The 26,869-nt window shown below is 38.3% G+C and overlaps 2 protein-coding genes and 1 long non-coding RNA gene across 10 annotated transcripts in view; 2 read left to right on the plus strand and 1 right to left on the minus strand.

The window, feature by feature from the left end:
- The window catches only part of fxr1 (fragile X mental retardation, autosomal homolog 1), a 13,820-nt gene extending 10,918 nt beyond the window's left edge, over positions 1 to 2,902 (plus strand). For all 6 annotated transcript variants that reach the window (XM_046049426.1, XM_046049428.1, XM_046049427.1 and 3 more), the window contains 2 exons: positions 656 to 738; positions 990 to 2,902. In XM_046049426.1, the coding sequence (XP_045905382.1) occupies positions 656 to 738; positions 990 to 1,181 (275 nt within the window). In that variant the 3' untranslated portion in view covers positions 1,182 to 2,902. The remainder of the gene's footprint in view (positions 1 to 655; positions 739 to 989) is intronic.
- Positions 2,903 to 3,855: 953 nt separating this feature from the next.
- dnajc19 (DnaJ (Hsp40) homolog, subfamily C, member 19) lies at positions 3,856 to 6,363 on the minus strand. 2 transcript variants are annotated; one of them, XM_046049429.1, is made up of 6 exons: positions 6,219 to 6,363; positions 5,824 to 5,875; positions 4,955 to 5,028; positions 4,728 to 4,807; positions 4,424 to 4,494; positions 3,856 to 4,044 (listed from the first exon to the last, which is right to left on the minus strand). In XM_046049429.1, the coding sequence occupies exons 1-6, from the start codon at positions 6,219 to 6,221 to the stop codon at positions 3,974 to 3,976; spliced, it is 351 nt and encodes a 116-aa protein (XP_045905385.1). In that variant the 5' UTR covers positions 6,222 to 6,363; the 3' UTR covers positions 3,856 to 3,973. The 2 variants fall into 2 exon arrangements, with proteins under 2 accessions (XP_045905385.1, XP_045905386.1); XM_046049430.1 differs by having other exon boundaries at positions 5,824 to 5,909; positions 6,219 to 6,316.
- LOC123970974 lies at positions 6,289 to 26,604 on the plus strand. Of its 2 annotated transcripts, none has more exons than XR_006825105.1 (5): positions 6,289 to 6,424; positions 7,392 to 7,476; positions 20,477 to 20,757; positions 21,079 to 21,135; positions 25,471 to 26,604. It is a non-coding gene; the product is annotated as an uncharacterized LOC123970974 (long non-coding RNA). The 2 variants fall into 2 exon arrangements; XR_006825106.1 differs by having other exon boundaries at positions 25,476 to 26,604.
- Positions 26,605 to 26,869: the final 265 nt, after the last annotated feature.

Here is a 26,869-nt window from a genome sequence, read left to right on the forward strand (position 1 = left end):
TCTGCAAGGAGGAATGGCAGAGGATACCCAAATCCAGATGTGAAAAACTTGTTGCATCTTTCCCAAAACGACTCATGGCTGTATTAGATCAAAAGGGTGCTTCTACTAAATACTGAGCAAAGGGTCTGAATACTTATGACCATGTGATATTTCAGTTTTTCTTTTTTAATAAATTTGCAAAAATTTCTACATTTCTGTTTTTTTCTGTCAAGATGGGGTGCTGAGTGTACATTACTGAGAAATAAAAAGAACTTTTTTGATTTTTGGAAAATGGCTGCAATGAAACAAAGAGTGAAAAATTTAAAGGGGTCTGAATACTTTCCGTACCCACTGTACATTTCTACGATGTCAAGTGTACATGGCCTCGAGTTAGGCTAGAGTATAGTACAGAAAATAAACAAGTGCGTGTCTTTCAGTTTTTGTAACATTCTGGAAACTGTCAACCATGCTTGCTTTTCACAGCAATTGACCAACAATGAGGAAAATATGATAAATAATTTTCTCCACATTCCTCATTTGCCGCTACTGTCAATGTTCACTACTAGTTTGTGCTCAGTTTCTCAGCACTGAGAGACAAGACTTTGTCAGTTATTAATAGAAAACAGACAGTGACATGACCGGTTGTTTTGTTTTCTCTGTCGGCTTGTCCGTACAGTGACAGTGGCTGACTACATATCCAGGGCTGATTCTCAAAGCAGACAGATGGCCAACAAGGACACCAAGAAAACTAAGGATGTGGTTAGTACTTAAATTTCATATGTTAACAAATTGTTGGCCGACCACAGTTAACCTTTAAAAGTCTCTCTTTTTCTGTCTACTCTTGATGCTTGACTATCATTTATTAAACCTTATTATTTAACCTGGATTTTTCTACTTCTGAATGTAGATGCTGCTTTATTAAATGTTTGTTTTTTCCTAGCTACTTAATGGCGAATTTGTTTTTAATACGTTAGAAGTGCATTATTTGTTTATCCCCCATTTCTGTTCAGGGTCAGGTGGATGCCATCGCTGAGCACAGCCCACCGTCTGCCCCGGCACCCACCAATGGTTCTCACAACGGTCCTGCCAACAGTGAGGTCAGCAGTGCCACAAGAGCTCCCAGGTCTTCCACTGAGAGGCCTGCCAAAGTCTCCTACAAGGGGGACTCTGATCCACACCCTGTTGTTAACGGACTCTCCTAGTCAGACCTGAGCAAAGGAAATGGTTTCAAATATTTGAAATTCTTTGGCTGCACATGATTGAATCTCCCCGTCTCTGGAGCAGCCTTAAAAGTGAAACATTTACATACAGCAAGCACTGTTTCTCACCATACTTTTTACTTGATAAATATTTGAAACCTGTTCCACTGTGCAAGTTTTAGAAGTCTGAATCTTAACCCCCCTTTACACGTGTTTTGTCCAACTATTCATTTTACTACAGTTTTTGTACAATAGTTCTTCCTGTATGAGCTTGCCAAAGATAGTCAAACACACACATACTGTACTTACAGACATCTACTTAACTGTAATTTTTCAGTCCACTCTTCATTGAGAGCTCAGGAAGAGGTCAGACTGAATGCAGTATTTATAAAATGCAGACTGGGATTCCACTCAAACCCATACTGTGGTATGAATGCAGCAGTTATTTTTTTTAATGGTAAAAATAATATCAAAGCAGGGTTTTAGAAAAAAGTACCTTTTACCAGGTAGACTGAGATAGATGCTTCCACAACCTTTTTCAGGATGTTTTGTGCATCTGAAGTAGTTTGTAAAATAAATATTCTGCATGAGCAGTACCACAGTGCAGATAGGCTTGTTGGAAACTCTAGTATGTCTGACATACATGTGATCATCTGTTGTGCCTTGAGAGTAGATTCAACATGTTGTTGCCTGGCTCTGCACACCATCTGAAATACTTTCACTTATTTCTGTCACCTTCGCCTGCCACAGTTGAACAAGATGAGTTGCCTCCTTGGTTTCTATGTATGCTTGTGGCACTGTAGGCAGGAAGAGGCAAACACTGAAAGACCCTGAAAGGATTTCAGAGGCATACCTTTTTAAAATCAGGTGTTTATTCTTAATGTTTATGGGGGAAATGAGTCCAGTTATCCTTTATATATATATATACATATATATCTGTTGAGGAGTTTGACATTAGCTGCTTTCTGTTTTTCAATATGCAACCACTTCGGTCATAGAAGAAATGTTATTACAGTGTGTCTGGAAGAGAAACAAACAAATAGATGAGTTGTTTTCTTTGCACTGAAACAAACTTTTTCTGTTAAAAAGTTGATTGTAGTTAAGTCTGGAAACTGGCCTATTACTGTTTATTGCAGGACGGAGATGTAACCATCAGTGCTGGGTTTCCTGGAATCATCTCATTGCTAAACTACATGACGAGAAGGATATGCTCTTTCTTACCAGAAATCCAGTTAAATTTATAGATACTCAAAGCATGTTTGCTGTATCTTAGAGGTTAATATCCCCCTACTATTGCAAAAATTCAGTTTGAGCGGTAAGAACCAGACTACCTTGGTGTTGAGATGTTTCTGGAAAACCAAGCCCAGGTGACGATGATGTCAATTTCATGGTTCTTCCACAGACTGGCTGGCTGGAAACTGGTCACGACTGTTCCACTAAGGAAGGAGATTCATTTGGTTTATTTATTTAAAAAATGTACAGTATTTAAAAACAAAACAAAACAAGAGAAGCTCTTCTTTTTCTTGACTCTAAAACAAGTGTTGCTTAGGGTTTTCTTTTAAGACAATTTGGACTACTGAAGTTGTGACATCCCAAGTGTTTTTGTTGGGTCAACTACAGTATGTTTTTTTTTTTTAAAGGGTTGTTCTGGTTGATGTGCAATATGTTTTGTATGCAGGTAGTTCTTAAATAAACTTGATCTTCCATGTAGATCTAAAACCCAACTGTGTCTGGCTCTGTTATGGAAAATAACTCGACATAATTTGTGCAAAGCGAGAATGTTCCTTTGTTATACAGGAACATTTTACGTTTCTGGCCTACCTATAACTTTACAGTCTACACATCAAATCATTACATTCATCAAGCTAAAACTAAAGAAATGTAAGGATTGGTAGTGCATTTATATGTAGTCTATTTCTGAAATTATTGAGCAGTGTCGTTACTGTTAAATCATAGTGACTGGTAGTTCGTCGTTCCCAGACTTCTCCCAGTCACAAGCCTCCACACAGCTTACACATTAGGTTATGGAGCGCCAATGATCATGTATTTGTAAATATGGAAGTTACAATGCTTAAAGCTGGGGTAGGCAATGTTAGAGAACTAGCAAGAAACAGAAAAAGTATCCAACTGAAAAAAATCCCCCACCCCTCCCTTCAAAGCCACTCCCCCAAAACACATTTTCATGAGCAGCGAGTGCACAGGCAGTACGCACAGGTAGGTGGTTCAGCCAGTCATTTCATTTGGCATGAATGCCACGCCTATTCCATGCCTATTTTGTGTCAGAGAATTTTAATTTATTAATAGCTGTTGGGATGTAAAGTGAACTTCAACAAATACAACAAAAACTTCTGAAATAAATTGCCTAATCCAGCTTTAAGATTCTGACATGAAAACCCATTTTTGATATCTTCAGACAATACTCAGATGCCCATATGTACACTGGGAAAAAAAGTTTGCTGTTATTGTTCCTCGTGTCCATACTGGCCACAAGGAAATCACCTTTCAAAGCATTTTCAGTGCAAGTACTGCAGGACATAATTCACAGTCCTCTGTCTGTGCATTGCAAAGTTCAGCAGAGGCTTCAGCAATCCGAATTAGTTTAATCAAGTGTAAAATTCTGAATGCTGCAATGTTTCACTACAAAATTCAAAGCAGAAAAAAGTAAATCTAAAACAACTTTTTGTACAGTGTCATTTTATTTGAGAATACTCCTTTAGAAAAGTCCGGTATTTCATCAAGTAAGTCAGTGCAACACCATGGATAAGATCAGTGTGAAGTCACCAGTGTCTTCACTTCTATTTCTTTGTCTGGCCGTCCATGAAATCCTTTGCTTCATTTATCTTTGCTGCAAGGTAGGGCGATCCACCTGTGAGACACACACATGGTTAAATTTCAGGACATTTAGCTGAACTTAAGTCTAAACTTTGAATCTCAGTTTTTGCCATCCTTCTGCATGCATCACTTCCCCTTTAGAAACTGACTGTAAAACCTATTTTAAGAATGTAACCATTACATTTACCCCTGGACACACCTTTCTTCCTTTAAAGTTGGAAGATGGTACAACCTGAAGTTTACATTTATGTAATTTGAGTAGCAAGTCATCTCTAACCAGCCAAGTAACACTTGATGAATGCAGTGTTCTGTAGATATTTTTATTTAGTCCATCAGTGTGTTGAGCACTTAATTGTAACCTACAGTATCTACCAGAAATCTACAGAAACCGATGGGGAACTTTTAAATCTTACCTCTGTCTGGATGGTTCAGGATCATCAGTTTTCTGTGGGCTTCTCTGATCTTATTCTTGTTGGCTGTGGGACTAAAATACAGAAGAATAGTGAGTGTGGAGAGTGAATTATTATTGAGATAATCAGCGTGAATAGTAGTGTTTATCAAACTCTCTGCTGTAGCAGCAAGATAGACAACAGCACGACAGGTTAACATGCAGCACAAACCTAGTCCCTTCACCCACATGTGACCCTAGATGTACAGTAAGTTATAACTGAGTGCTGGGTGGTGGAGTTACTGGTGAGGGAAAGAGTGTCCACATACCTGACACCTAAAACCAGGCAAGCTTCTCTCTTGTTCATCTTTGGATCAAATCCACCTCTATAGTACCCTCCTCCAAAAGCCTGCAACAACATATGAAGTTAACAACTCACCATGATGGGTCTGCTAACTGATCCTTGCTAGCAAAACACTTATAAAAAGTAAAGTGAGAGATCAAAAGGTACTTCCATGTTGAGATATACTTATTATGTGCATGTTTTTCTTCTTACCGTCATGGGGAAGCTCTGAAGGGCTTGTTTCATCTGAGGCTCCATCTGCTTTATAGCCTGCATGGCATAGCGGCCTGGGGGGCAAAAAAGAGGGGAAACATGCATCATATTATATCAAATATTTATATCATTAATTTACATTTATTTGTCAGGGACCATACAACAACATTAATCTCACATAAGGAGATGGAATGCATTGTACCAGATTTAGCTATTAGCTACTGTCCATCTGTAGTCCCACATATAATCTGATATAAATATTTGTGGATCTTTTTAGCAGTGAGGCTGGGAGATATGTTTAAAATACATACATACTATATACACATATATTTATTATATGGAATCACATATAAAGTAGTCTAACTGATGTTACATGTAACAAATCTTATTCCATTGTTATGCATTACAATTACATCCAGAAAAATAAATGTAAAATAACCTCTGTAATTATATTATTGCAATACGATTTTACAGAAAATAGTATAAGATACTTTTGAATTATTGTCCACCATTTCTGCATGTATCATAATGTATCTGGTACTCGTTTTATTTTATGTGTTTCATGTTTTTATTGTTAATTTTTATTTTGTGATAGTTTTTAATAATTAGCTTTGGCTGTTTTATAATTTCTTTTCTCTTTGGAGAATTTCCTTAAGGGTAAGTTATCATTTAGACTCAGGACTTCACTTTAGACAATGTCTGTGAACTTAACACTCAACTGTGAACCAGTAGCTGCGTCAAGGTGATCAGTCACCCCCCCCGAAGAGCTTAATTTAAGTTGTCCACATTGTCTAAATAACATACATGTCCGTGAGGTAGCCCCATCCCTTCCTTCCTAATGTTGGTTAGCTTTTAAAGGATTTACTCACCTGCAAATCCAGCCGCTGCCAGAGCCAGTCCCACTGCCGCCAGGGAACTGGCCTGCAGAAAGACAGAGGTGAGGATCACAAAAACACTGTGGGGATACACACACACACAATACACATACGTACAAACTGTCTTACGGTTGTAATGTAAACAAATGGCACATGACCAAGTTGTTGCATATTGTGACGCCTAAGCATTTAACGTTAGCTACGTTTATTTTGAGTTAAAGGAGTAAAGCAAGCTTTTGGTCACGTCGTGTTGGCTCATGCACGTTGGAGTGCAGATAACGTTAGCTTAGCTATTTAGAGATAACGTTATCGGACTTGCCGGCAGACTTCTCATCATACAGCCATATTCAGATTGTCATTCCTGTTAGTAAATAACAAGTCCGACCTACCATGTCTGTGTGTCACGTTCCGTTTATGTTGAATATTAGGACCATAACTTTTGACCTGTCATGTTTTCGACGCCAAGCTATGTTTGTGCCGGAAATGATGTCGAACTGTCGTAAAACAGTGTTTGTTCCCTCCTCCCCCGGTCAAACTGTCAGTGCAACCTGCAGCCTGCGGGAAGGTGGACTTATTAAGTCCTGTAACCTGTCCTGTAAGTGTGCTTGCTAATCCTCCTCATAAAATCTGAAATGTGTACATTGCACTAATCTTTATCTTTATTGCTCATACTGTAGATTTTTGCACATTCCTATTAATTATCCTGTAATTTTATTTTTATTATTTTTATAGTATTATTGTATATTTTTGCATCCTTGCACAATTTCGATCTCTTTACTTTTTCTACATTTATATTTCTATATTTATGTTTATGTGTACTGTTAGGCACCAATACATACCAAGGCCAATTCCTTAATGTGAAAATGTACCTGACAAGAAACCTGATTGTGATTCTGAGGAATGTTAATGGAATTTGGAAGTTAAGAGTTGAAAATTGACTTAAACTTTTTGGCGAGAAGTTCAATTTAGCTTGTGAGCAAATTTATCTAATGTTAGTCAGTGTAACGTTAAACCAACATGCAGACATTCACAAAATTTCTCTGAATGCTTGTGTGCAGTTTAACTGTAAACACCTTAAATGTTACCTTGCATTTGCTAGAATGTTAATGTTTATGGTGGCTTGTAAGCTGACTATACGACACTGCTACAACCATTCACACATTAGCTGGCAATATGTGCCGTTATGCTATCTTTTGTTCGCTAGATAGCTATAGTTTCCTATACTTTTGCCAAACACAAGGAACTTATGACAGAATATAGCCTATACGTGCTAAATGTTGTGTGGCACAAGTAGAATTAGTAAAAGAACTTTGCTGGTTTGCTAACATTAGATAATATTGTAATACCATAAGCTACTGGTCATAAAGGTCAGACCAGACAAACTACAGCTGAGGCAGCAAAACGTGAATTGTGCTGAACAAGTGTGCAATTTGTTTTTGAGTTACTTTTCAATTGAAATAGGAAAAGTCTAGTTCTTGTAAAAGTTAATAGTCCCACAATAAATCAACTACAAAAATTAACGTTATTACAACTGTTTTTTTGTTGTTGTTGTGACCCCACAGTAAGAAGAGGGGAGCTGCAGCGAATACACTGAGAATTCACATCCAGGCCTCTGAAGACACTTTCTTGGTTGAAAAGGTTGTGTAGGTGAGTTGTTGGCTGATTTAGGGGATTTTTTTAGTTTGTTTCTGTGTTCTTGTCATTTTCCATGTCACTTCTTGCATGTTTTTTTTTTTGGACAAAACGCAGTTTAGTGACCAGATACTGGTTGGGGTGCAAACCATAATGACTCCTAATAACGATCTGATGACTTTGAAAGGTCATGTAGTGTGACCATTAACTGTATTTTCAATAAAACATTAAAGTATGAATGGATCTTTTCCTTCCTCACCTTTTTATGCTAACTGAAAATAATGTGTTGTGTGAAAATTGTATGTCAATTTCTTACAAAACAAACTGGATACCTTTTGAGTTATAACATGGCATGTTACATAGAGCTTTTGTCTGTCAGACTCACTTGCTCAACATAATGTAACGTAGGCCCACATGATTATAAAAATTAGTATACTCTGTACTTCCTATATCACTTTACCCAGAAACCCACATCCACTGAATTGAATCTTCTGGAGAAAATGCACACTTGTCATATTTTATTTAATGGGCCACTCAAAGTATGTTACTTCCCATATGGTAAACACACTGGTTCTTTTAAATGTGTTGGCTGAGTAGGGCTCCTCAGGCCTGGGCAAGCACATGTCTACTACGCTCGCTTGCTTTCCCTCACTCCTCTTTGCTTTTTTGCATCTGGGTTGGACAAATTACACCTTATCACTATTAGTACATGGAGTCCAATTCCCTTCCATACACTACACTCTGTTTTAAATCATGCAAAGCAGTGCCAGGAAAGGCAAGTTTATTTGTATAGCACATTTCAACATGAAGGCAACTTAGGGCAATATAAAAATACAATTTAGTAGAAACTAAAAACAAGATAAAACAGGACAAGAAAAGTTACAGTGCAGCTAAAAACAAAAAATTCTTCAACTTTGATTGAAAAGAACTGAGGGTTGCAGCAGACCTGCAGTTGTCTGGGAGTTTGTTCAGATAATAGGAGTATAAAAACTGAACGCTGCGTCTTCATGTTTAGTTTTGACTCTGCGGACAGAAAGCAGGCATGTCCCAGATGACCTGAGAGGTCGGGAGGGTTTGTATTGTAGCAAAGATCAGAAATGTATCTTGGCCCTAAATCATTCAGTGCTGTATAAACCAACAGCAGTATTTTAAAATCAATTCTTTAAAGACTTCAGAATTGGAGTGATTCACTTTTTTGGCCTAAAGCCGCGTTTCCACCAAAAGTAAGTGCCCAGATCTCTTTTCATGGAACGAAAAGGTTACTTCAGCCCATTGTGTTGTGCATTTCCACTGTGGTCTAAAGACCTGCAAAGATTGGGCAAATTAACCAGCTGACGTAGGTTGTAGGCCTATACGCCGTACAAAGCGATGCACAGGCATCATTATTTATCCATGAGCAAAAGTTATTTGATTGGAAAATTATGAAAAACTATAGCCTATGCTTGAGCATTAAAAACAGCTCTTTCTGTGTGGGAGTATAATGAAGAGACACACGATAAATATTGTTACAAATTTAATAACAAACTGGATAGGCTACAATCTCAGGTGGACATCGGCGAGACTTGTGTGTGCTATCTGACTGTTGATTGTGATTCATAGGTTTGCAAACAACTGTGGAAAAGAGAGGAGAAGTCGTAGAAAAACACCCGTCATGCTCGATTTAAGGCCAGTAACCGCCCATTCAGAAATTAACCACCCCCCCAAAGTACCGGTACTTTCGGAAAGTACTACCTCCTGAGCAGGGACCTTTTATGGGGTAAAATAAAGACCCTATCGGTGGAAACGCAGTGAGTTCTAGGTTGCTAGTTCCGGGGTATAGTTCCTTTGGTTGAAACGCGGCTTTAGTGAAGACTCTAGCGGCAGTGTTCTGAATCAGCTGCAGCAGGCTGATTTCTTTTTTAGTGAGACCTGTAAAGACACTGTTGCAATAGTCGAGTCAGCTAAGATAAACGCATAAACGCAGTCCTGCTGAGACATAAGTACTTTAATCCTTAATAAATTCTTCAGGTGATAGTAGGCTGACATTGTAATTGTCTTAATGTGGCTGTTGAAATTCAGGTCTGAGTCCATGACTACACCAAGATTTCTGGCTTGGTTTGTGGTTTTTAACATTGCCAACTGAAGCTGACCACTGACTTTTAATTGTTCTTACTTGGCCCAAAAAACAATTACTGGAGTTCTAGTTTCATACATTAGGTTAGTACTGTCAGTTTGACATATGGCACTTTGGGAGCAGTGACGACTTATATCATTTAATGTCTAGCTTTTCTTTAAATCATGAATTTCTGGAAATCAAATCTTAGATTTTTGTTGCATTAAACTATAAATGTTTTATCCCAGCCTGGTTTTCAAAGGTTTAAGAATGAATGCAATATAATAATGAATGCCGTTTACTAAGTGTGAAGGTGGTTAGTCAAAATGCTTTACCAGTGAGAGATAATTCCTACAGTATCTAGATCTCTGGGATTGAGCTAAATATGTGAACAGGATCCACATCTCAAGAGTTTACAAGTGTTGAAGTGATTTGCAGCTCCAAAGGTGTCTAAGGCCCCATCCACACTACTGCGTTTTCGTTTTAAAATGGAGACCTTTAGCTACGTTTGCACCTCCCATCCAGACTAAAACAGCGAAAACGAAGAAATAAAACGGAGAAGTTTGAAAACGCTGCCGATCCCTTTTTTCATTTTGAAACTCCGGAGGGCATTTTAGTGAAGATGGGCAAAAACGGTGGACATTAGAAACGATGATGCAGACACTCACCTTTGGCTCTCTCATTGGGTCTTATAAGTCATGCAAAGCAGACACACGGTGCTACTGACAGAGTTTTGACTTGGTATTTTTATTAAAATATTCTGTACTGTGCAAATAACACTAATCTGCCTACACTTGTACTGTGCATGTTGCCGTTTACTTTGACTCCCAGTCTGTTATCCACTGCCACACTCCCGTGTTCACTCCCGTGTTCATTCAGTAACAGTCGGGGCTCGTTATTGGTCTATGCAAAAAACTCTACTAACTGCAGCTAAAACGCTGGTGTGGACGGAGATCGTATACGTATTAATTCTCCGTTTTTAAGCAAACACCGAGTAGTGTGGATGGGGCCTAAGTTAAAACTGTGCTAAATATGTTTGAAAAGTGAAAAGTTTATATGTCAATGTGCCTTGTTTATATGTAACCAAGATGTCACTTTTCAGCCAAATTAAGTCCAGTCTTAATCTAAACATCTGGGCATGTTTGACAATCAATGCTCACTGCAAAGGTATGAACATTTCAAAGCTACACCCTGTCTTACTCTAATTCTCCTAATTTAAGTTTGGGTTATATAAAGTAAATTAATATATAATAAAGTATATTAAGTGGGGTGGTCATGATTTGCATACAGTTAAAACATGAATGAATGATGACCAAGGCCTAAAGCGATGAAGCATACAGAGTTTAGGATGACAAACTCTAGTGTTTCAACTATAGCATAATGTTCATTCTTGTGAGTGATCTTAACAGGTGAACAGTTTGTTCCATTTAGATACACAGAGATGCTGGAAGTAACTTTCCAACATCTAAATAATATTTAAAGATCAGTAAAATATCAACAGCTTAGTTCTTGCTGGTAAGAATTACGTCATTATCTGTCTTCTGTTGTTTCTTACATACCTCTATTTACAGTATATAGGAATGCGACTAATGAATATTTTTGTTATTGATTAATTTGTTGATTCTTTTTCCAATTAATTGCATAAATATTGTGTGCAAAAGTCAGGGATATTTAGTTTACAGTAATGAAAACAAGGACTACCACAAATAATGCCATTTGAGACACCAGTGAATGTTTGACATTTTTATTTGAAAAATGACTTAATAAGTGAATTAATTACCAAACATGTGTTTCTTTATGTAGATTGATTACAATACATACAGTACAGTACACATACAGGTCCCATCCACACTACTGCATTTTCAAATTAAAACCATTTGCTACGTTTGCACCTCCCGTCCAGACTAAAACGGCGAAAATGAAGACCTACAACGGAGAAGTTTGGAAACGCTGCCGACCCCGTTTTGCGTTTCGAAACTCCGGTGGGCGTTTTAGTGAAGACGGGCCAAAACGCAGGACTTTAGAAATGATGACGCATTTCTGGTCTGATTCTTCGTCTGCATTTCTTTATTTTTTTGCTAAATCTTCTGTAACTATGGAATAGACCATCTGTTTCATGTTTACACCGACACTCGCATGCCCAGTGAACCTGAACAGGCACTATTGAGCTGCTCACTTAGTAGATATAACATTCATGTAAATCAGAGTGAGAAAGATACAATGGAGTGTATCACATTCCAGCAGGCCTCTGGATAACAGCTGAATGTTGCAGTGACTGAGGTGAAAGTCTCAGGCAGCTCTCCCACAGCTAAATCTGAATCTGCCGATACAGTGTTGCATCTGGAGGCACCCTGGCTCGGGTGATGGCTAGTTATAGGACCGAATATGCTGTGAACATCTGCAGGCTGTCTGTAAGGAGCAATTTATACCCAAACGTGCCCTGCTGTGTCTCTCCTACCATTGGACTGAAACATGAACACAATGGGACAGTGAAGGGCCTAATTATTGCCCCTATCATTTGCATAATTACAATGTTTTTCTGTGGCAGGGGCAGTATAGAAATTGTAAATTGTAGTGGACCCGCTGTCTCTCCTTAGTGGAAGTCATATTTGAATGGAGAGAGCCTGTTCTGCTAGCTAGGCAGCCAGGCTCAGGCAAGAGGTCCCAATCAGCCAGCCTCACAGACTGCTCATTCAATAGGATTTAAAAAGCCAACTGTGTGGAGAAATGAGAGTTTTGCCCCCCAAATCATATGGAATTACAGTGCTGGTTGCATATGGGGGGAGCCAGTGGCAGGCACAAAAGCCCACAGGAAGCAGCTATTTCTGTGTGTTTTATTAACCCAACCAAGCAATTTAATTCTTTTGTTCGGGGGAGTTCTACTTCATTGATTAACAAAAGCGGGGATATAATTTTTTCAGCCCCTTTTGAAAAGCCTGAAATGTCAAGCCTTTTAAAGGAGATTATTCTGCCTGTGTGTGATGAATAGAGCCCAGAGTAACCTTTTGTCTACAATTAAATATTCCAGCATAAATATAAAAGAAAATCAGAGATGGGGAAGATTGAGTCAGGAGAGATTGGAGAGGTAGATCCTCTGCCCGATAGTGGCAACAGCCTGGCTCTAATTAGATATGCCAGGCGGGCTGTGAGCAGTCACTCTCCACAGCACGCCGAGAGAGGAGGCAGCCTGAGAGAGGAGGACAGAGGAAACCTATCTGCTGATCTGTCTGTCCAGCGCCTTCCTCTGGGCATCCACAAGGTATTTCAGGAGACATTGTTTTTTGTTTTCCGCTGTTATTTGTTTTCCTGATATCTTTGCTGCCGGAGAGACAGAGTCTAAAAGGCAATGCCTTCTGGGAACTGCATAAACAGAGAGGGCTGAATTAAAAAAAAAGTTGTGAGATTGTTTATGATTCTGAGGAGTGATTAGGAATAACAATATGATACTTTAGGGACAGAGAGGGTTTTTTTCCCCACTCAGGAGGTAGACTGTGAGGCTGCCTGGAGGAGATGAAGAGGGATGATATTAAGTTTTGATCCATGCAGGGCTGCATTTGATAGTGTTTTGTGAGTTACATGTGGACTTTGGATTTGCTTTGTGCACCGAGAATGCTGAAGTGTACTTGGGCCGAGGTGAACTGCATGCTTTGATGTGAAAGTGAGCTTTGCACTGTTGTCTTTATTTCTTATGGAAACATTTGTCAGGATGATAAAAGTTTTGTCATTGGTTGTAGTCAAAAGTTTTTGAGACTTTTTTGTGTGCAGTTTGGTGAAGCTGTCATCCTCCTCTTTTTACACAAATTACACTTTGTCTTAAATTTCCCTTAATTAAAGAAAACTAGTAAAGGAAGTAATTAAACCCTTTAACGCCGTCTTACTGGTTTAGTCTGAACTGGGTGCTAGTTTTCTCAAGTCAGGTTTTGATGGATGGTGCTGTGACCTCTTGTGAGTGGATCAGTCTCCTGACCAATCATTTTTTGGGATGACTTTGTGAGAATGAGTCATTATAGGCGTGGCACTCCTGTTGGCTTTTTGTACATACACATGACTTTTGGACACACGCTCATACTGTATTTACCACCTTTAGCATGTTTACGAGAGAATTGTTTTCATTCTGGAGCTTGTTTATCCTGCTTTTTTTAATGTTATGATTTAGTAAGTCATATTTTTCATCAGTAAAAATCTTTTCTTAAAATTATCGATCTGGTTACATAAATTTAGCTGTTATGCAAACAAATTACTTTCAAGTCTTAAACATCTTACAAGATTTTCTTTTAAGAAATATTACATATATGGACCCAAATTGTTTTGTCAAAGATGGGAGACTGAAGGTGAAAGATGAAATGCAGTGTTTAGATGGATTGTTGTTCATGAGAAAGGACTAAGATTACCTTGAAGGAGAGCACTACAGGCAATAAAAAAGGACAAACTATTTGAAATTCCTTTTGTCACCAGTCAAGGGCTCCTGACGTTATTTTTTCATAGCCTTCAGCAGCCTCAAAATTGATGACAACAGTGTTAGTCACCTTAGTAAAATCTTTTCCTCCTAAATTATTTGCTAGAGATGTTGTAATTGACATGGCAGGCAAGAACAACACATCATTAGAGAACTTCATTGCTAATAAAATCATTAAACATTTAACATAATAAAACAAAAGTGGTATTTATTGCCTGCTTACTTCATACACATAATGCTGCATAGTACATGATAATGTTTCCATTTATATTAATAATTTTCTAATGTCATAAATCATCATGTCTAAATTTGTCAGCTCTGATTGGCACTTATCATTGACTGATGTTTCAAGTTACTAAAGTTTTTGTTGAAAAACGCACAGTACATGTTACAAGTTACAGTGATCTTTGTTTCTTATAAAGAAACAAAAATCACTCAGAAATGAAAACTTCATGCCAGATTCAGTTTCATGTGTTCAAGATCTAACTTGCATTTTAGACTAACCTTCATATTTTGATAGAAAAGTCCATAATATTGTTTCATACAAGGACAGACCCTCTCAGTCCTCCTCTTATAGAACAGCTCAAGTCAAAATGTCCACCCCCTTAAACAAATCCCATATAATCAAAGTCCATGGGTCACATGAAGGATGTTTGTTTAATGTCATCCTCCCGCTCCCTTCCCTGATTTTCCGTCAACTCTCTACCAGATGTTTTCAATTAAAGGCAAAAAATGCCCCAAAAGTAGCTTATTTAAATCCCAAACAGATGCATGTTGGCCTTGAGAATCATGTTCATTCAAACTGATTTCATTAACACATTGAGCCTGTTAGAGTGAGAATATATCTTAAATTGACATTAAATCCACTGGAATATTATGATTTCTGTTGCTTTAACAACCCAAACCCTCCTGCTACTCTTCCAGCCACTGTAGTAACTGTTTAACCTAAACCCAAGTTCTAACACCAAACTATCCTCATTTCTAACCCTATTCATCATTCGTACTTCATCTTAATTGTAATCTTAAACCTAAATCAAAGTGCTAATCGTAAACTAAGCCCTTCAATAGATGAGCAGCATCAAAATGCTCACTTTGATGGGTTTTCCTCATCTTTCTATCACTGTGACAATGTGTTGGTCCTCATAAGTATAGGAACATGACCGAACACACACACATACACACACACAGAGGCGTGCACGCACATTAACAGTACTAACACACATACATAAATCTAATGTCACCGCTATTCCAGCAGACTGTTTTTTTCCCAGAGGGCTTTATCAGAGCTTTGGAGGGCTGATTGGAGGAGGCAGCAGTAATGACTGCAGGTCATGAGGTCACAACCCTGTTATGATAACTAAACTCTGAGGTCAAACATGTAAACGGCAGTGTGCTCTGCCTGCTGAAGATGTTTGATAACAGTAGATGAACACAGCTATGTTATTTTAGCAGTTTAGACAGCAAAAATGATCCATTAATGGAATTTGCTTTTTGCTCAACTCTCCTTGGCAACCACCAACCGACTTTATTCCAACATGGTAACAATGATTATATTTTAGGATTGCTTTCCCTTTTATCTTGCAGTTAATGTGAAAATGTTTCAGTTTAGTTTTCAGTTTAAGTTGTCGTGGCAGACCAAAACGACTTTGGTTAGAAGTCTAATGAGTGTATGTGCAGGTATTTTATATAAACATATAAATTATGTTAACTGTTTCATAAATATTTCAATTAGCTTTTGTGTGATTTTTAAATACATTTGCAATTGTAGCCTGCACATAAACAAAAATACTAAAGAAAACTATAAGATATTTCACCTGTTTTTCTGTTTTATTTTAAAACTAGAATTTGAGTGACAGCTCACTTTTTTTTAGCAGTCTTGTGTTTTTTATTTCATTTTCAACACCTAGGTTATGGAAATAACATTTTTAGTCACACTAGGTAATTCCGGGTTAGTTTTGAGCACAGGTCATCAAATAAATTTTTTTTATGTTGTGCGCATAAGACAAAAAACTGACTGACATAATGTTTCACTTTTGTGCTTCTTCTCTTGGACCTACCTGGTTAGATGCCGGTGATAAGACCACAATTGTTTTCCAAAGAAGTATGTGCCATTTAAACATTTCTGGGCACTGTTCACTGTGACATATGTAACGCACCTTGTTTAAAATGTAGTCAGCAACCAGAAATACAGAATGAATATATTTATTCTGCACCAGTATGTGTATTTACATCTTCCCAGGCAGACATACAAACAATCAAACATGAAGACAGACAGGCGTGCTGTAGTCAGAAATACAGTATAGGCAGACGGACTTCTACAGACAGTTGGCGCACATGTATAAATCTGGAATAATGCTGATTTTTTACTTTTCCCGAAGAGGACTGCTAGCTTGGCAGAAAAGAAACAAGAATTATTCAGTCAAACAGCTCTACTTCCACATCCAGATTTGACTCTAGTGCATAAAGCTTGCAGCATAATCCTTTTATCAAACCCTATGATGGAATACTCTTATTGGAAATGCCCAGAGAGAGAAATAATATTAAGGTCATTTCTATCTCCAGTTTATTTTCTCCTTCAAAAAAAAATCACTCCTGCTTTCCATTTTTATCTTGAGACAATAATTACTTCAGGTTTGCGGATAAAGACCTAACTGCTGATTATGAATGTTCTCTGACCACTGGGGGAATCTCTGCCCTCATCAGTAATAACAGAATCAAATTGTCCTCGTTTTAAAAAGAAAAACCCAGCATCTAAAGGAAAGTGTTCGTACTGTGCTGTGGTGAGCCTCTGCCAGGCAGGTTAGGTGGAAAATGTAATGTGGGTCGCCTGGTGATGGTGGCTGGTAGTGCTAATATCTCTAAAGTGGTAGATATGGAAGCTGTGAGAGCTGCTGTTTCGTCCTGTCAGCGTTTTACAGCTCTATATCTCTGCTCTCCAAAGCTGTGCAATGGTTTAGGTTGCTGTGTGCAGCCTATGGTTTTGTTGTATTAAAACAATATTCCCCAGTGGAAGGAAAATTCTACAGGCTGTTTTACCCTCTAGAGTTCATTCATTATGTGTTTCTTGCGGATCTCAATTTTAGTACTTTAGGTGTAATGTTTATAACTGTTAGATGTCCACATTCAATGTGAATTTAGGTTGTCAAAGAAAAATATGGAGATTTTGGCAACTAAAGCTGTACATGCATTATGTGACCCCTCCTTATGTGAGGTATTCATGTGTAATCCAGCATTTTCAAACCTGAACAAACTTAATTCTTACACCTTTTGTTCATATTAAAAATTCACTTGATAAAAGCTCATGTGATTTTTAGACATATCCTATGTGAATATGCAGAAAAAATTTCCATGTGCTTTTCTGTTTGTTAGGGGTGTTAAAATTAATTACAGGAAAAATTCATTCATTGTTGCTTTTGGTCCCCTCAGAGGGAATGGTTGATATTTAAAGGGGCAGAGCACAGATTTTACGCACCAAGTTCACTCTTCATGAGGAGTATTACTCAATGTAAAGAGTTGACTTATGATATATGGCAGGGGTTTAGAAACGATGTCCCGGCCTACGCTGCTTTGATTTTGACCATTATCTATCTTTTGTGAGAACTCAGACTTTTAGAAAATGCTGGAGTACCCCATTAATAGGTCAACTAACACCAGTATTATACTTGAATAGTGATTGCTCTCTACACTTTCCTATAGTTTCCTCTCTGCTTTCGACTATTGATGGCATTGTCCTGCCCTACTGTGACATTATATGGTAAAACAAGCCAGTGGCAACTTGCAATTTGGGACCATTTAACATTTTAGATCATCATTTAAATTATTTAGCCATGCTGTAAGTATGGCAATGTCGGTCGTTTTTTCTGACAGTGCAGCTATAGACAGTTAGTCTTGTTTAACCATGTTAGTGGCGTTGCTCTAGGGATGGCAGTGTCTGTTGGTTGGTCCACCACTTTGGTCCAGACAACTTTCAGACTCACAGTGGAAATGGACTCACAGAGCATGACTCCAGGTAAAACAAGCAGCAGCTTTATTGCAGGATAGTACAGATGGATCAGGCAAAGGTACCAAAAACACAAGGCAAGAATTGGGGTCGCAAAACAAAGCTAAGGTCAAAACTTACTGGCTCAACGGGGAATAACACTAGGAACAAGGATGGAACGCTGTCACAGGAAACAAGACGATCTGGCAAAGACTTCAGGGGAAAGTGGGTTCATATATGCTAAGGGAGAGGAGACAATGAGACACAGGTGAAGCACATTAGGGTGGGGACAGGTAATCACACATGGAGGGAATGCAGATGAAGATCTGAAACGAGACACAAGATGAGTAACTAAAACAAAACAGGAAGTGGTAACAGACTCAGGTGGCTTGGCATGACAACTACAATATCTCAACAACCCCATCAGGATAGATTGTCATAGAATTTAATATAGACATTTATGTCCCCATCAGGATAAATTGTAATAACTTTGGTAATCCCTTAACATTTCAGCTAGAGTCATCATCGTGTCAAATTTCAATTTATCCAAAACTTTGGTTTATGACCAAATACCTGCAAATTAATGACATTCCCATCAGTTTCAGCTGTACTTTGTGTTTAGTGCAAATTAGCACATGTTAGCATGCTAATATACTAAACTAAGATAGTGAACCTGGTAAATGTTATACCTCATAAACATTATTATAGTCGCTGTGATGTTAGCAAAAAATAGACTCTTGGTCTTGGTGTAATACTTAATTACAACTCCAATAAATGTTACTTTTTCCAGGTGCAATCATGTTAAGATCCCATTCTTTCATTCTGTGCACTGCAGGTGGCTTGTTGGCATAGTCCCAGTTGTTTATTCCTGAGTCACAGAAGAGTTCAGTAGCTGCTCGGTGTGAATCAGTTCGTCTTTATATCAGAAAGAAGGAGAAGCAAAGAAATGGCTGCAGTACAATTTAAGGATTGACAACCACTGAATTTCTGCCTGTGAAAGATGTCCAGTTGTTTTGTCCGTGATGGTTTCCGTTTTTCAGACTGATGGAATGACACACCCTGCGACCTGGACTCTGATGGCTGGTCAGTGGTAACTGACTCCTATCCATTAGTCTCTCTAACCCAGAGTGGCCATGCCAGTTCCAGACCATCACTTCATCCTACAATCTGTAGTGTGTGATGATATGGTAATGGCATAACAAGTCATAGTTCAGTCTGCACTGGCTACTCCTCTGCTGCAAAGTTGTGTGTGTGTGTGTGTGTGTGTGTGTTTTAGCAAGAAAGCAAGAGAGCTCTAAAGCTGTGTATGTGTGACTGCAGACCTATAATTATCCTCCTGAGGAAAACAAGTGCAGAGTGAGTGGTCCATTGTGGAAACAGGATTATAGCCTGTGAGAGAACAGAAAGCTCTGCGCTTTGTGTTGGCTGATGTTTTCAAGTTCAGTCTGAGCTGTTTGATTTAAGCACTGGCTCTGTGTGTGTGTGCACGTGTATTATCAAACCTAGTGGTCACAATGTGTCTCATTTTGTCATGTATACATATTGGTAATTTGTTGTCTTGGAATGTGGCTTAGTGTTGGGCCAGGGCAGGTGGTTATTAATATCACAACACACACACACACACGCACTCTTTCTCTCACAATGAAACACCTGATTTAGTATGTTTTGATTAAGGTATACGACCCAGAGAGAGTGTGAGGTGCAGAGACAAGGAGAGTGAAAGAAAGAAAGAGAAAGAGAAGCCAGGCTTTTCTTTCTCAGAGTTCCCCGTGTCAGTCGTGTAAGAAAGCCGCCAAACCAATAATTTTGTCAAGTTCCTTTTTTATCTGTGCGGCTGAAGCGTCTTTGGATTGCCACATGTATAAAGGCAGCCCATATAAAGCCATTCACAGCACTGAATGAACACGCCATCTGTGGGGCTTTCTTATTTCCTCTTCTCTTTTCTTCCCCTCCTTTTTCAAGCCTTGTAATCAAATTTGAGCAAAATCAAATGGCGGGAGGATAGAGAGAGAGCAGTGGGGGGGGGGAGGGTTCAATGAAAGTACCTTTTGTTGGTCTGAAACGAGCAAGTAATTTACAAAATGCCCTCCTTTTGTGCAGGGGGCTAAAGGAAGAAAGAAATCAGTAGCTTTTAGAAGCTAGGCCTTGCGCTGCGACGGGCAAGATAATGAAAGCCGTCTTGTGTTTGTGGGCTAGAGAGCATCTCAAAGGCAGACCGGGCCCCGGCTCAGGGTTAGCTCGGCTGCTGAAAAAAAAAAAAAACACAACACTCTCCTCTGTGTATGTGCGTGTATGTGTGTGTGTGTTTGTGTGTTTGGCAAAGAGCGGCAAAACAGGACGGCTGTGCCCGGCTACTCTTGGCAGAGACACTCCGAGGAACAGACAGAGTTGTCGATGCTGAGGAGAGAAAGGAGAGAAGAGGGATGAAAGAATAGTTTCACCGGCACTGAAGGCTACTGATCTCCTCTTACCTGTTGTCCTGTTGCAGGTGTGTCTGGCCAGCCCTACATTCAGAGGTGCAACACCTTCGTAGAAGAGTCTGGAAGAGAGATGAAGATGCAGAGGAGGAGATGAAACATCCTGGAGGGATCATTGTGCTGAAGGATTACGAGGGGAGGATTTCAGCTGACTGTTTTCATCCTCTGGTCATCTGCTTGGATGTCTTGGAATAGATCATCTGACTTCTGAAGGACAGCATTTACCTGCATGGATCTGCTGGATTATTACCTGAGCGACACCTGGGCAGACTGCTGTTATCGATTATTACAGGTCAGAACATTTAGAATTAAGAATAGTACATTTCTATTTGTGCAAACTGAACTTAGCGTAACTTGTTGACCCAGAAGAAAGTGACAAAATATGAGAAACAGATACTGCTTGATACCTCTACTGTACAAGCAGGTCATTTACCCAGCTCACCTGAGATGTAGTCAAAGCAATGGTAATTGGTTATATACAGATTTTAGTTACGTTAGGTTGAGTTCTGATGTTATGAATCAGTGGCAGTTCTTCTTAAACTTAAATGACTAAATTGTTCATGATAACATGTCATTAAAGTGCATTTAAATGTCTGCTGTCTTTGGCCTACAGATTAGTTCCTTATGAATGGGCTGTTACCTGAAGTCTCTTCCTGCGTTGCGTTCACTGGTGAGTTATGACAATTTATATGATAAATATTACAGATATATATTGAGTTCTCTCTTCTTTTTCACAGTTTCTTTGTGTATCTCTTAGACAGCCCTTGCCTTTCCTGTGCCTGAGTTAAATTATGGTTGTTCCCTGTAGTCCTGTCTTTATAGCTAAGAACATGAATGAAATTTATATAATACATATTAAATTTGTTGTCTTATGTATACATGTATATGTTTGTGTTAATAGTTTTGATGCTTCTCTTGCTTTGTAGTGCTTAACTTTAAAAGTATTCCTGTTGTGCAGGAAAATGTCCTTATACCTGTCTTTTATTGCTTTTTAAATTTTCCTTAAATTGAGAGATTTTTAGTGCAGCCAGAGAACTAATGTCTTTGAGTTTGTCTTGGTTACAGTTATGGGGGGGGGGGGGGGGGTGCCTCTTTACCACAAATAAACTGCCAAAGGCAATACATTTAATTCAAACTTGGCACAAGTCATGCTGCTTCATTTTAAGGGTGAACTGGGAGATCATCAGTATATTAATGTTTCTTCAGTACTTCATCATTGTCAGTCATGGCTGCCTGCACAATGCTGAGCTGATTGGATTGTTGTTGTTTTTTTTAGATATTTTCTATTATAATATGGTGCAATAGATGAAAACAAACTTCTAGTTGCTTGATGTGCCATATGCACCCATGATGAAACAGAATGCAATTAAAGGAAAGCAGTGCAGTTTTGACAACGTAAAATGATATGAAAAGTATCTTAAAAGTTGTAGTGGAAGTCATTCCTGGAGAATTGTGAGGTGATGTTACTGGTAAGTGAAGGAAAACAAAACAACATTTTAATAACGTAGAAGTGAATACTTGTCTAGCTTGCCATACCTGTAAACCTATTACTCCTCAGATGTTGTTCTTGGTTAGAATTCAGAATTCACACTATCAATAACTCTGTAACATTAGACCGTTATGCAGGATTGTTTTAATTTATGGGTTTATTTTTCTCTCTTTGGTGGAGTTTTCTGTTATTATTGCAATTATTGTATCAAATAACTAGTGAAAATAAAATGTCGAGGCAAATATTGTACTCCATTACATTCATTTAATAATCTTAGCTACTGGTTAGTTTGCAGGTTCAAAGTAATGTTATAAAATATAATCAACAAATAAATGATTGATGAATGAATGATGATGAATGAATGATGTGATTTATTATAGGTTATAGGTTAAGATAAGACGATGTTGATTGCCGGATTTTAATTCACAGGCCACCCAGAAGTACATTAAGTAATTAAAGATGGCTGCAACATGTGATTTACACATTCATGAATCAACAGTAATATAATCTAATAGATTATAGTACCTTAATTATATTTTGATACTAATAATTAAAGATCCCCTCCACTCAAATATGTGTTTTTCTTATGTTAATGTCCCCTAAAATGTCAGACCTTGACCTTACTGACGTGTATCTGTGCAAAGTTTTTCACCAGGGAGGTGCTTTCACATTCCTCTACTGAAGGGGGATGATTTCTGTATACTTCTCCAAAATCTGAGATTCAAAGAAGCTAGATTTGGTTAATAAAAAACTTGAAAGCCAGCCGCTGTCTAGCAAATGCCTCTTGCAAAGAAACCTGAAACCTCCAGTGCAGAGGGAACTTCTCAGTACAGACAGCAAGAGTTATATATATAGTTAATAACATAACAGAACACCAAAGATCTGGGCTATGATTGAAATCACTCCCTAGTTGCTGCCTGGTGACATTACATTATTAATTACTCTACTCTTCCCCATTTTATTTGTCCAAATTCCATCCCCAAAAAAGTATAAAATGTATGCTCTAAGAAGTTCCCACAAAAATGACCACAGCGGAACAAAAACAGTAGAGGAGATTTCGGACAAAATGCCGATAATTTCAACCACCTTTCTACATCAAGCTTTAAAGATGGATTATGATTTGAACACAACTTGCTTTGCTTTCATATGGTTCTTGGCCATGGAATAAACATGACAATACACTCAGAGAAGTCAGATGTAGGTAAGACAGAGCATAAGAAAAGCCACTCTGCTTTGCGTCATTGTCTTCCTCACCGCCTGATTTCATCTCTGTTATTTTTATATGAAGACATGTGATTGTATTCTCACTTATTGGTAGTCATTATGTTAGTTTCACCAGTGAGTTAACTGTTAACTTAATGTGAAGCGCTGAAGGTTCCATGCAATAAATTTACATTGTACAACAATTGTACAACAGACAAGTCTGACTATAGTGTAATATAGAAAATAACACGAGAGTTTATTTTAGTGTTGATATTTACTTTAAAATGCATGGATCTTTTAAGCCTCCCCATGTGGTTAAAGGTGGTATTTACAGGTCTGCAAAAGCAAAAGCAAAACATTGGCCGCAGTTCCTTCAAAAATTGTTTTTAAAGGGTATTAAAAAGTCTTAAATGTAACTTGTAACATATAACATTAGGTTGAGGGCTGTCAAGAGACGTGCAGCAGTGGATTGTGCATGCAAGAGACTGTTTAGTCCATTTTTAATGGTGTTTCAGCCAGCATCATCTTACCTATAAAAAACATTGTCGCTACTGTTAACTACATTAGCCAGGAAGCTCATAGACTCACAATGGGCAAGCATCAGTTTTATCAAAAACCTAAAGCTGGGGTAGGTAATATTGGAGAAACTAACAAGAGACAGCTAGATTTTGAAAGTAAGTAACCAAAAAAATCCCACCCCCTCCCTTTAGGTCTCCCTTCAAAGCCACTCCACCCAAACACATTTTCATGCGCAGTGCGTGCATGGGCAGAGTGTGCACAGGTAGGTAGACAGGCCGGTAGGCCAGTCAGTCATTTGGTCCGCATGAAATGATTGGCGTGCTTATTACATGTCGACAGCGACAGATAAGGAATAGTTTTATTTCTGTGTCAGATGATTTGATTTATTGATTGCTGTGGGAATGTAAAGAAATACTTCTGAAATAAATTGCCTACCCCAGCTTTAAATTTACTTAAATTGTTGTTTTAACTGGTTAATACATCCATTAGATGTTTACCACTTATCTTAGTTTAGGTCACATGACTTGTTGGGAAGCACTGACAGATATGTGACATAAATAACTAAAATCTTACTCTTAATGAATAATTGTAGAACTTATTTATCTCTACTAGTTTTCTGTCATTCTTTGACAGGTATGGCAATGAAAACAGTTTGCAATTACATTCAGTGTAGTATTGAAAACTTCTTTTAAAATTTTAATTTGACAAGCAGTGCAGAAACCCTGTGTAATTTGATTTTGCTTTACCTGAAACTACTCAGTTACCCTATCAGTACAGTTTCACACTTTCCCATTCTCCCCCTGTTTTTTTATTCAGGGAACAATAAGCAAGCAAACCACATTCAAATGAGCTAATTTCTCTGTTGGCATATTGAAATGTCAGAATTTGCACTGGAACAAATACGGTGGTTAAAATTCAATTGGAACAGAATGGGTAATGAGCTATCTTGGTGTTGCCACACACTTACAGTCCCAGTCTGTCTGGAGGTTTACAGTCACTTAGTCACACGGCATGCATCACTGCTTTGATTGTTACCAACAAACCGTTCAACCCCTCGCTCCCCAACACAGGTGTGTGTGTGTGTGTGTGTGTGTGTGTGTGTTAGTCATGTTATTTATTGCATCATGCACATACTAGTACTGAGGCCATATGGACATTTAAGACACCAAAAATATTGTTGCAATAGTGAAACATTTGTTGGAAATGAACTGAATTATATAAAAAATTACATTGGAAACAAAGAATTTTGGACATTTTGCTAAAAAGTGTTAAACCATTGAATTAAACAATATAATATACAAAGGACTTTATTTTATTTTTATAAAATAAATCTTCAGTCTCACCTACATCCCTTAACAAACAACAACAAGGCTTTTCTCTTTGGAGCTGCCTGTTTCTACAACTAATTGTAACCTAAAAGTCTCAGAACTCAACAGACATTTTCCCTCATACATCAGAAAGATTTTTCAATAAATATCTTGAATACAAGAGCAGTGGGTGGTATAGAAATTGATATCCTCTCTGATGCCCCCACAAACAATCTAATTCTTTTTCCTATCCAACATTTCATTATTGAAAAATGTGCTGTAGTCTTTTCTGCTAACCTATAGCATCAATAGAACAGAACGATCAAAAAGACATTCACACAGCTTTCGGACCAGTTAACATTAAATTGTCAAATTAAATATTTAATATTAAATTCTATGTGCTTCTTGTCAGTGTCACACGTGATTTTAAATTTGACTGTAGCAGCATCTTCTCTATTAAATCTCATGGGTTATTAATCTCTGCTAGGTTAGCAGTGACCCATACAGCTCCCTAAGGACCCTCTAATAACAGCTAATGGGCTGTTAAAGTACTGAACGAGGCCTCCACAGCTCAAGACTGGATGGTCGGGTCTCACCACCAATTACAGCTCATCGAACAGGAGAGGCCGAGGGCTGATTTCGTCAGTAATTTGTGAGTGTGTGTGAGAGTGCACCTGCGTGTGTGTGTGTGTATGTGTGCATCCGTCAGTCAGGCTCCTCTTCCACCCAGCTAGCTGCGCATAGGCAGTCATTAGCAGCAGCAGAAGCCAGTCATTAAGCCTGTCATTTCCTCTGTCTGCCAGCTGACCTACTGATTTGGACAGCTTCTGTACTTAACCTATGAACTCTGATTCCCATGCTCACTGCACGTGTGTGTGTGTGTGTGTGTGTGTGTGTGTGTGTGTGTATGTGGAAGCAGTGGAGGGCTACAAGATGAAAGATGAACAGTGTTTGATTATGTGATTTGGGATGCAGATATGTATGGTGTGGCCATGTCTACATTAATGGTGCTAAATTTTAAAGCATTTTTTTAAATCAGTGTTGCCAAAACGGAAATACCCTTTTCCTCCTTTGTTTGCCTTGTTAAGAACAGAATTGTGCAGATCTCGTTCTCTTTCAACAGTTCTCTTTTTCTGTTTCTGTATAACATATTAAGATGATCAAAGGCCATACATGTAACATTTTCTTCCAGACTGAGAATGCCTCGATATCTCTAAATAAAGAGATATGCCAATTAGAACACCACTATGTAATACGTTAGAGTATTCTGACATACAAAATGAGTTATCACAGGGAGGTTCGATCAGAGCAAAGTATCCAGTATATTTATTCAGTCTATATCCATTGAAACTCACTCTTTTCTAGATGATGGCTGAAATGCAGCATTTTCACAGTTTGACAGAGTACAGAATTTAAAGAGAACTCAAAATGAAGTCCACAAACTAACGGGTGACGTCTTGGTGGCTGCATCCTCATCGTTTATACAGTCTATGATTGCTTGCTGCTGCTTACAGAACTACAGAACTGCACTGTAAAGGCAAGGCACCATCAAAATTTAATTTCCTTTTGATTTGTTACTGTTGAAGTTGGTTGTTTTCCTACAAAGCCATATTTGTCAACTGTAATAAATGTAATAAATATATCCTGATTTAATTCAAACATATACTGTCGATTTTGTGTCTGTTTGCACATTAGTCTTTGAAAACCTACTCTAGAAATAATGTATGTTCACCCACACTGTGGCTTTAAACAGGTGTGTGCTGGTCCCTTCATTTAAATATCCACTAATACCTTCTGACTTCTCCACTGCTGGGATTAACCTCACACTACTTTGTCTTAGCTGCCGCTCACTGTGGCTCTCAGGAAGCCTCCTGAAGCCCTGCTAG

This window comes from Micropterus dolomieu, linkage group LG05 (genome assembly GCF_021292245.1).
Source record: "Micropterus dolomieu isolate WLL.071019.BEF.003 ecotype Adirondacks linkage group LG05, ASM2129224v1, whole genome shotgun sequence".
NCBI classification, from domain to species: Eukaryota; Metazoa; Chordata; class Actinopteri; order Centrarchiformes; family Centrarchidae; genus Micropterus; species Micropterus dolomieu.

Bases quoted from the DNA above. Each gene is read 5' to 3' on its own strand.
- dnajc19 (XM_046049429.1), bottom strand. The intron at 5,029-5,823 runs GTGAGTAAATCC...TTTGCCCCCCAG, and splicing joins GGCAGCGGCTGGATTTGCAG to GCCGCTATGCCATGCAGGCT. The intron at 4,808-4,954 runs GTAAGAAGAAAA...ATGTTGTTGCAG, and splicing joins TTCAGAGCTTCCCCATGACG to GCTTTTGGAGGAGGGTACTA.